General features: G+C 36.5%; 2 protein-coding genes across 2 annotated transcripts; one reads left to right on the top strand and one right to left on the bottom strand.

Annotated features, from left to right (window-relative positions):
- Positions 1–1,872: 1,872 nt before the first annotated feature.
- LOC127161298 (tubulin alpha-1A chain) lies at positions 1,873–4,368 on the bottom strand. Its single transcript, XM_051103975.1, has 4 exons — positions 4,261–4,368; positions 3,429–3,651; positions 3,192–3,340; positions 1,873–3,079 (listed from the first exon to the last, which is right to left on the bottom strand). Exons 1-4 carry the CDS (start codon positions 4,261–4,263, stop codon positions 2,099–2,101), a joined length of 1,356 nt encoding a protein of 451 aa, XP_050959932.1. The 5' UTR covers positions 4,264–4,368; the 3' UTR covers positions 1,873–2,098.
- A 754-nt stretch (positions 4,369–5,122) lies between these two features.
- Positions 5,123–8,584, top strand: LOC127161297 (tubulin alpha-1B chain). The gene is made up of 4 exons (XM_051103972.1): positions 5,123–5,264; positions 6,535–6,757; positions 6,849–6,997; positions 7,304–8,584. The coding sequence occupies exons 1-4, from the start codon at positions 5,262–5,264 to the stop codon at positions 8,282–8,284; spliced, it is 1,356 nt and encodes a 451-aa protein (XP_050959929.1). The 5' UTR covers positions 5,123–5,261; the 3' UTR covers positions 8,285–8,584.
- The last annotated feature ends 1,970 nt before the right edge of the window (positions 8,585–10,554 follow it).

Here is a 10,554-nt window from a genome sequence, read left to right as displayed (position 1 = left end):
AAATACATTTTAGTATATTTATTTTTCACTAGGGTGGCTGTCTAAATGTTGCTTTATGTTGTAATACAATTTTCTGGTGGTTTATTTGTGTACAAACATCTGTCTTTTTGAATAACTCAGTGGCCCACTCATAAAGTCACAGTCACTTGCTTCTTTCAGCCACTGATGAATAATTAGTACCCTTAATGATTAATAATCTGTACTCTTAAGGTGATACATTTTATGGGTAAATATAAGGTACAAAGGTACAGAGATGGCCCTTTGAGGGTAGTCCCCCATGCCTCTCTTGTACCCTAAAATATACAATTTTTGCAATTACAGTATACAATTTTGTGCATCATTCTAATTTAATTTATTACATTTGAGAATTTGACACATTATATTATATTTCATAATGTGTGTTAATTAACAGAAAATGTACAACTATATCAATAATTATTTTTATGTTGCCAAAAAGAGGAATTTTTAAATATCCTTCTGTGGTAACACTTTATAATAAATATACACTATTAACATACTTACAAATCATTTGCAAACTATTAGTTTAGTTCATTCATAGTTTTTAAACTGTAGTTAATACATTAATAGACTATACAAATAGCAAGTTTTTCTTTCATTGTCACTGTAATTAACCAAATTATTACTGTTTAATTAGCTTGTATGTGAAGAGTAAGATAATGCTTTATTAACAGCTTATTAACCTTAAATAGCTCTTTATAGCACTTTAACTTAAATTTATTAATTAAGTGCTTTAAAGGGGTCATCGGATGCCCATTTTCCACAAGTTGGTTAGATTCGTTAAAAGACTATAACATACTTTCTGAACATAAATTTCTCAGTGGTAGTAAAAAACACCCTTTTTACCTTGTCAAAATCAGCCCTTTTCAGAGAGAGCTGTTTTGTTGCATTTGCCTTTAAATACTCACTACTGCTGTGGGTGAAGCTGCATCACGAACGATTCGCGCAAACATAGACACATTTAGGCAAAAACGAAAGGGTGATTGTGTACACACACTGCCAATACACATTTATGTTTAAACAACATGTAAAAGTGAGTTCTGCATCCGATTACCCCTTTAAACCAACCTTTATTGGTTGGGGTAGGTCTATTATTATTAAAGCACTTAATTTTCCAGTTACCTGTGGCCTAATCTAAAGTGCTATTCAATATTTACTGCTTTTTACAAATTAACAATTCCTTTACTACAAACTAATTAAACAATAATTATTGTGTTAATTACAGTGACAACGAATGAAAAAGTCACAATCTGTCTATTAATGTATTAACTACAGTTTATAAACTATAAATTACTAATAGTTTGTTGTTGATTTGTGAGTACTTTATTAGTGTATACTTACTATAAAGTGTTACCCTTTCTTTTATTGCTTCTACATAGTTTTTTATAATTGTCACCACCTTATTTCTAAGTAAAATCTAAGACATTTGTCAGCATCAAAAACATTTCAAATATATGTGGATTATGTGAAGAATGGAAGAATAATATTCTAATATTAATCTAAATTTCAAATGCTACAATGTCATATTTGTCGTTTGTGATGTGCTTTTACAACTGTACCAAATATATAATAAATAAATACATACTGTACATAGATAGATGACTTTACTAATTGGTAGAAAACAAAACAAAAAAAAAAAAACATTTCTAACTGTCCCTGTTCTCCTATAAAGCTTGAGTCATTATATAATACCTTCATAAGTATAAACATACCTAAAATTACAAATCATTTCCATTTCATTCATTAGTAATAACATTAGTTAAAATTTTAAATTGACATGCAGATGTTCCAAAATGTTATTCCTATCATTTCATAATTTCATAATTTCATTTCAAAAAAGTGATCAAGAGCATATGAATGTTTATTTTAAGGTTTTTATTGAGTTTTTAAAAGCAAGAAACGCACACAGAATACCATAATTAGATTTCGTTATAATATTCAGCAGCAAATTCCACACAAACTAACACCACATAGGTAATGTTAGTTGCCATTTGTTTAAGCAAATGTGTTTAAATTGTTCAGTCTAGAGGCTACCTGCTATTCACTGTCATTCTAGAGAAGACATTAAAATGAAGGACATCTAATACTCCTCTCCCTCCTCTTCTCCTTCTCCTTCGATTGAATCTACACCCACCTCCTCATAATCTTTCTCCAGGGCTGCCATGTCTTCTCTAGCCTCAGAGAACTCGCCCTCCTCCATACCTTCACCTACATACCAGTGCACAAAGGCACGCTTAGCGTACATCAGATCGAACTTATGATCAAGCCTGGCCCAAGCCTCCGCAATAGCAGTGGTGTTGCTTAGCATGCACACAGCTCGCTGAACCTTAGCCAGATCACCACCAGGTACAACAGTAGGGGGCTGGTAGTTGATACCAACCTTGAAACCAGTTGGACACCAGTCCACAAACTGAATGGTGCGCTTGGTCTTTATGGTGGCAATAGCAGCATTTACATCTTTAGGTACAACATCACCACGGTACAACAGACAGCAAGCCATGTACTTGCCATGACGTGGGTCACATTTGACCATCTGATTAGCTGGCTCAAAGCAAGCATTAGTGATCTCAGCCACTGAGAGCTGCTCATGATAAGCTTTCTCAGCAGAGATCACAGGAGCATAAGTTGCTAAAGGAAAATGGATACGTGGATACGGCACCAAGTTGGTTTGAAACTCAGTTAAGTCAACATTCAGGGCTCCATCAAATCGTAGGGAGGCAGTAATGGAGGACACAATCTGACCTATGAGCCTGTTAAGGTTGGTGTAGGTAGGACGCTCAATATCAAGGTTTCTACGGCAGATGTCATAGATGGCCTCGTTGTCAACCATGAAAGCACAATCTGAGTGTTCGAGGGTGGTGTGGGTGGTAAGAATGGAATTGTAGGGCTCCACCACAGCAGTAGACACCTGTGGAGCTGGATAGATGGAGAACTCAAGCTTGGATTTCTTTCCATAATCAACAGAAAGGCGCTCCATCAGTAAAGAGGTGAAACCAGAACCAGTTCCCCCTCCAAAGCTGTGGAACACCAAGAAGCCCTGAAGTCCAGTGCACTGGTCAGCCTATGAAGAGGGGGAGTTGAAAGAAACAGTAAGCAAATCTATCATATTTAATATTGAGTTAAAACATAAACAAACGCTGAATGAAAACAGACTTCCTGCAATTATGCCTTACCAGTTTGCGAATCCTGTCAAGAACCAGATCAATGATCTCTTTGCCAATAGTGTAATGGCCACGAGCGTAGTTGTTAGCTGCATCCTCCTTTCCGGTGATCAGCTGCTCAGGGTGGAAAAGTTGACGGTAAGTTCCAGTGCGAACCTCATCTGAACCGCAAAAGAGTGTGGGGAGAATGAAACCTGTCAATCACATAGACTAACCATACTGGTAACTGGTAATTAGGCAATTACTAACCAATCACAGTGGGCTCCAGATCTACAAACACTGCCCTGGGAACATGCTTGCCAGCTCCTGTCTCACTGAAAAAAGTGTTGAAGGAGTCATCTCCTCCACCAATGGTCTTATCACTGGGCATCTGTCCATCCGGCTGAATCCCATGCTCGAGGCAGTAAAGTTCCCAACAGGCATTGCCAATCTGGACACCAGCTTGACCAACATGAATGGAAATACACTCACGCTGTTGTGGAATAAATGATTCTGTCATGAACATCATGAAAATTCGGATAACTTTCAGTACTGCGACACAACAAACTTTATGTAGAAATTTAATTTTTAGATTATATTTGGTTACATACCACACTGAATTCAAATTCATATGTATTTTCTGACAAAACATGTTAGAAAAAAAGTTGTGTTATGAGACTCATAACTACACAAATATATAAAGTCAACACCATTTTCTGATGCGTAATTTTCCAGCTAAGCTAGGCGCTGCAATTAAGTGTGAAATGCCAGACCGCTGCATTACAAATTTTGCAAATGTAGTGTTTGCAAATTATATAAAATAGCTAAAGACGACTTTCATGACCAGGGAATCCAGATGTGCATGAACTCTCTTTAATAATAATAATAATACTTGTTAAACATCAGAACAAGTCAATTTAAAGATTGCGTGAACTCTACTAGCTTTTCAGGCTCTCAGATCAGAAATGTTGTCGTGAATAATACACAGCTCGTATACGACGAGCAACAATGACAACATCTGTGCAAACACCTCCGATTAAAGAGCAAAATAAGATGAGCATAAGGCAGAAAATTAATTGATTCAATTAAACTGTTCACTCACCATTTTGTCGTTTTTCACAGCTGCTGCAGTCGCTGATATGTGCTGCTCTCACTGCAGAGAAGATGGAGCTGTCGCTATGACAGAGCAGGCTGCAGGAGGGAGTGGCTCAGTTTATGATCAAATAAATACATCTTGTGAAAACATCCCGAACTAAATAGCTTTATTTCGCGCCATTCTTACTTAGTCATGTTAAATCATTTATTAAAAGTTGGACCTCTTTGTGGAAAAGGGTTAGGTTGCAATAAATATGTCAAATGCACAGGAAGTATCATCTGGATTACAAACATTTCACAAAGTGGCATTCGTGTAATTTTATTTAATGACATAAACATTATGTCATTCGCATTGTTTTTGACCCTAAATTTCAACAAACCTACTGAACAGTTCTTACAACACATTCAAAACAGACTGCTGGGAATAATTTATATCGACGTTAAACATTAATAACAATAGATGTGTTTTAGATGCTTTGATGCATCTGAGATCCAGACAAACATAATGTGTTTTAAAACCTAATAAGCTGCCGAGACAATATTTCTACTGCATAATAACCAATCCAAGCTAAACGCACCCAGGGCCACCGCCCGTCTGAGATTCTGCTGCAGTAGATGACGTCAAAATACTGCAGACTACCATGTCACTACATATGTCACTGTCTGGCTTAAACAGACTCACTCAGTGACATATAGTGGATTTATTTCTTTTTTTAATACTGTACATAAAATGCGCTAGTAATTTTGTAAAGTCATAACTATTTTAAATTATTCCCAGAGATTATTCGTAAATCAATGGCATGCAAAAAGCCTAAATAAAAGAACTGTTATGCAAATAAATGAGTAGTCTCTATTCACATACATAATGTAGGTCATGACGTTTTGTCACTCTATAAAAGCGGCAGGACTGGACGACTTAGCGCAGTTACTACATCGACTCTTCGCCGTCGAGAACAGTAACACTGTACAGCAAAATACTGTTTCCAGATCAGTCCTAAGTATACGAAAATGGTGAGTAGCTGACTAGCTGTTTTATTACATTGTAGGCTATATTTTAATACGTGTAATAAATACGTGTAATAAAATGATTTAAGCAAGAATTGTGTTATTATATTACTAGCTACTAAATCGTTCGTACATTATATTTATTAGAAAAGTAATTGTGTAGTTATTAGATAGTCATTGTGTAGTAGTTATCTTGAGGCAGGTAGTCTGCAGAACACTACACTGCCATTAATAAACGACATCTTCTCGATCCCGCTGTATGTTCTGGTGAATATTTTGTGGCCGCTTTTCATCTGTTAGATGCTGATCAATTATTGTTGTTGTTGTACAATACATGCCTTCTGTTTGTGATTTTCGATTTGGAGCCATACAATATTAAAACTCCAATACAACAAAAACAAACAATTGGTAAAATAGGCTACATTACAAATATATACTGTAAAACCTCCGTTACTTAACAGTGCAATGAATTTGATGGTTTATTAAGGGATGTTTTAAATCACCAGGACATGTAATTATTTATGTTTGGATTAAATACTTTTGGTTTTGTTTAGGACAATAATTAGCCTATAGGAATCGTTTACTGTGTTGTGAAATCTAAACATAACGGCATAACAGGGATTGCACACTAATCTTTTATAATGCAGCATATGGAGACAGCCATAATCTCATAAAATGCTTAGCTACTCTGACTAGCTAAGCTCAGGAAACATATGTTGTAGCCTACCTCATATGAACAGTGTTCTTCTGAGCGTAACAGTGCTTTAAACAAATGAATAGCTATTCTCATCAACAGAGAAAGCTCCATTTGTATGGACTGAATTTATACTGCATATACATTGAAACTCTTCACTGGTGAACGTGAGGACATTGTTCAGAGGACATCGTTTTGGGCCCCTCTCAGCCTCTGGGCTCTATGCTCTCAGTTCCCCCTTTCCTTCCTGTAGCGACGCCCCTGCATAGAGCTGCAATTTGGTAAAATGGCTTCTTTAAGTAAACCCGTGTTGCTAGGCAAGAAATAGGGAACAGCCAGGTGGAGCTTGAGGTTTTTAAATAGGAGAGGAGGAAGGTGGCATCCATGGTTGCTGACATGATATCTTACCTGTTTTATACCTAAAACAGAAAATGGCAAGTTATTGTGTCATATTTATTGCAACACCCAATTCACACTTGCACAGTATGTACATTTGTGTATTGAAGTCCTAAAGTATATCAGGTTTAAAAGTTGCAACTAACTATTATATCATAACAATTTTCCTTTTCTTCTTTACAACAGCGTGAGTGTATTTCCATTCATGTTGGTCAAGCTGGTGTCCAGATTGGTAATGCCTGCTGGGAACTCTACTGCCTTGAGCATGGGATTCAGCCGGATGGACAGATGCCCAGTGATAAGACCATTGGTGGAGGAGATGACTCCTTCAACACTTTTTTCAGTGAGACAGGAGCTGGCAAGCATGTTCCCAGGGCAGTGTTTGTAGATCTGGAGCCCACTGTGATTGGTTAGTAATTGCCTAATTACCAGTTACCAGCATGGTTAGTCCATGAGATTGACAGGTTTCATTCTCCCCACACTCTTTTTTTGCGGTTCAGATGAGGTTCGCACTGGAACTTACCGTCAACTTTTCCACCCTGAGCAGCTGATCACCGGAAAGGAGGATGCAGCTAACAACTACGCTCGTGGCCATTACACTATTGGCAAAGAGATCATTGATCTGGTTCTTGACAGGATTCGCAAACTGGTAAGGTATAATTGCAGGAAGTCTGTTTTCATTCAGTGTTTGTTTATGTTTTAACTCAATATTAAATATGATAGGTTTGGTTATTGGTTATTGCATTTTATTTTATTGTTTTTGATTAACTACCTTTACCTATAATGTGAGTGTTTAATGTTGCCTTTGGCATTGTTGATGTACTGTTTCCTATTTAATACTGTACAGCCGCCTTGTCACAATTCTGTATTGTTAAAGGCGGTATATAAATAAAGGTGACTTGACTTGACTTGACTTGACTTGGTTACTGTTTCTTGCAATTCCCCCTCTTCATAGGCTGACCAGTGCACTGGACTTCAGGGCTTCTTGGTGTTCCACAGCTTTGGAGGGGGAACTGGTTCTGGTTTCACCTCTTTACTGATGGAGCGCCTTTCTGTTGATTATGGAAAGAAATCCAAGCTTGAGTTCTCCATCTATCCAGCTCCACAGGTGTCTACTGCTGTGGTGGAGCCCTACAATTCCATTCTTACCACCCACACCACCCTCGAGCACTCAGATTGTGCTTTCATGGTTGACAATGAGGCCATCTATGACATCTGCCGTAGAAACCTTGATATCGAGCGTCCTACCTACACCAACCTTAACAGGCTGATCAGCCAGATTGTGTCCTCCATTACTGCCTCCCTACGATTTGATGGAGCCCTAAATGTTGACTTAACTGAGTTTCAGACCAACTTAGTGCCGTATCCACGTATCCATTTTCCTTTAGCAACTTATGCTCCTGTGATCTCTGCTGAGAAAGCTTATCATGAGCAGCTCTCAGTGGCTGAGATCACTAATGCTTGCTTTGAGCCAGCTAATCAGATGGTCAAATGTGACCCACGTCATGGCAAGTACATGGCTTGCTGCCTGTTGTACCGTGGGGATGTTGTACCTAAAGATGTAAATGCTGCTATTGCCACCATAAAGACCAAGCGCACCATTCAGTTTGTGGACTGGTGTCCAACTGGTTTCAAGGTTGGTATCAACTACCAGCCCCCTACTGTTGTACCTGGTGGTGATTTGGCTAAGGTGCAGCGAGCTGTGTGCATGCTAAGCAACACCACCGCTATTGCGGAGGCTTGGGCCAGGCTTGATCATAAGTTCGATCTGATGTACGCTAAGCGTGCCTTTGTGCACTGGTATGTAGGTGAAGGTATGGAGGAGGGTGAGTTCTCTGAGGCTAGAGAAGACATGGCAGCCCTGGAGAAAGATTATGAGGAGGTGGGTGTAGATTCAATCGAGGGAGAAGGAGAAGAGGAGGGAGAGGAATATTAAGATCATTTTTTCTTCTCCAGGTCAGTTGCTGCTTTGCATTTTTAAAGAATTCCATTCAGAAATATAAATAAAATGAGGCTTTGAAGGGGGCACATATGAAGTGAGCATTCAGTCTGTTTCAATGTAAAGAATATGTGCAGTAAACATTTGTTCTTTAGATGTCAGCCACATATTTGATTCCACAGTGAAATGAGATTTCATGAGTCATATTTTGTGGTTACACCAAATACAGTGTATAGATCAAATAAAACAATGCACTGACCTAACTGCTGTTTGCAATAAATTGAGCATTTAAAGACATGAGTTACGTATGATTTCATCCACACTGTAAAAAATGCCGGTGAATTTAACAGTAAAAAACTGTAAAAATGCTACAGTAAAAACATGTTAAATGGTTAAGAGTAAAAGACTGTAAAATTTACAGTGAATAACCATAAATTGACATTCCCAGAATTCCCTGTGTTACATTTTTTTATTTGATGTTTTTTTTTTGTTGAAATAACTCTTTCTTCTTAGTTTTTACTTAGTTTTGTACAATAGGGTTGTATGTTACATCTAATGTTGTTAAATTAATGTTTATTGCATTATTTCAGTTTCATGTGTGTTACCATGATGGTGTTTAGTGATTGTGTGAATGACACTGTGCATCTTCTATGTATGTTAATATTTAAAAGCTGTTTGCGATGAGCTTTCGTTCATCATGCCACTTTCTCATCACCACCTGCTTTTGGTGGTTATCAGTGTATTACAAAGGTACAAAACAGATTTCAGTACGTCAATAAGTTGGTAAATTAACATTATATCAGTTAATGAAATTACAGTATTTACCTGTAAATTTAAGTGAAAACTGTAAAATGTTAAACGTTGCTACCGTAACTTTTACAGTAAAACTCTGGTAACCACAGCTGCCGTTTTTTTACCGTACATTTTACGGATTTTTTTTTACAGTGCAACCCCCACTAAAAACATGCACTATATACAGTCAAACTAAAAATTATTCAGACATCAGATATATATTTTTTTATATATTTTTTACTAGTGGGTGCAGGAGACTATAGTTAATTTATGTAGGCTGAGGATAGCAAAACAAACTGTAACACATTATAAATAAAAATTCTTCATAAAGTGGACTACCAGTAAAATTGATAAAAATTTGGGACCAAAAATTATTCAGACACACCTGACAATGTTTTGCTTAAGTGTTTTTCTTCTTGCCATATTTTATTGAATACATTATCTGTAAATTGTTGTTCTGGAAACTCAAAATTTCAGGCATTCCAAATTGTAGACAGCAAAAATGCTTCTGTATGCTTTTCGTATTTATATAATTTAATATAGTTAACAATCTATATCATGCAAAGAGTACCGTTTTTCTGCAGATATCAGCATGATAACACATTTAATAATAATTTTATACAAGTTAAGTAAAGCAATAAGTGACTTACATCACAGCACTGTTTTGCATCTCTGAGCAGTGGATGGTGTTTATTTAATGAATCAGCTTTTTGAATGAATAGGTTGAATCTCAATGACTCACTCATTAACAGTCACTAGCTGCCACCTACCACCTTAAAACTGGTGGTTTTAATTTCACATTCCGACTATTTTTTCATGTCTTAAATTATTTCAAATATCAGTATTCAACGTTTTACATTAAAAACAAAATATTAGGTCAAAAACAAAACATTTATGCACCTGTAACTGCTGTTTAAATGCATCCGTGTCCCCTCTGAGATAGATTAAACTGTGTAAATACATCTAAATGCTATTTCAGATGCAGATTCCAGAAATGTTTTCTTATGTTGGAATGAAAGACACTAAGTACCAGATGAAGTGCTTCTTATTCTTACCCAAAAATACAAAATGGAATAAAGAGTTAAAACTGAACACAATCTTGCTAGTCAAGCTGTGCATGAACACACACACATATACACACACACATACATATATATATATATATATATATATATATGTGTGTGTGTGTGTGTGTGTTATATATGTTTGTTTGCTTTTCCGTTTTGCATTTACTTGTACTTTTACTTTCAATACTTAAGTACGTTTAAGGTAAAAAAAAAATACTTTTTGTACTTAAGTACAATACATATAACATACTTTAAGACCTTTACTCAAGTAATATTCTAAACAGTGACTTCAACATCTACCAAAGTCATTTTTTGGTTAAGATATCTGTACTTTTACTTAAAGGGGTCATCGGATGCCCATTTTCCACAAGTTTATATGATTCTTTAGAGTCTTAATGAAAAGTCTAT

Source organism: Labeo rohita, unplaced genomic scaffold (genome assembly GCF_022985175.1).
Source record: "Labeo rohita strain BAU-BD-2019 unplaced genomic scaffold, IGBB_LRoh.1.0 scaffold_61, whole genome shotgun sequence".
NCBI classification, from domain to species: Eukaryota; Metazoa; Chordata; class Actinopteri; order Cypriniformes; family Cyprinidae; genus Labeo; species Labeo rohita.
Note: the sequence above shows the minus strand (reverse complement) of the source record. Positions and strands in the feature narration are given on the sequence as shown.

Excerpts from the sequence above, each read along its gene's own strand:
- LOC127161298 (XM_051103975.1), bottom strand. Across the intron at positions 3,341-3,428 it reads TCTGGAGCCCACTGTGATTG|ATGAGGTTCGCACTGGAACT; the intron begins GTTAGTAATTGC and ends TTTGCGGTTCAG. Across the intron at positions 3,080-3,191 it reads TTGACAGGATTCGCAAACTG|GCTGACCAGTGCACTGGACT; the intron begins GTAAGGCATAAT and ends CCCTCTTCATAG.
- LOC127161297 (XM_051103972.1), top strand. Across the intron at positions 6,758-6,848 it reads TCTGGAGCCCACTGTGATTG|ATGAGGTTCGCACTGGAACT; the intron begins GTTAGTAATTGC and ends TTTGCGGTTCAG. Across the intron at positions 6,998-7,303 it reads TTGACAGGATTCGCAAACTG|GCTGACCAGTGCACTGGACT; the intron begins GTAAGGTATAAT and ends CCCTCTTCATAG.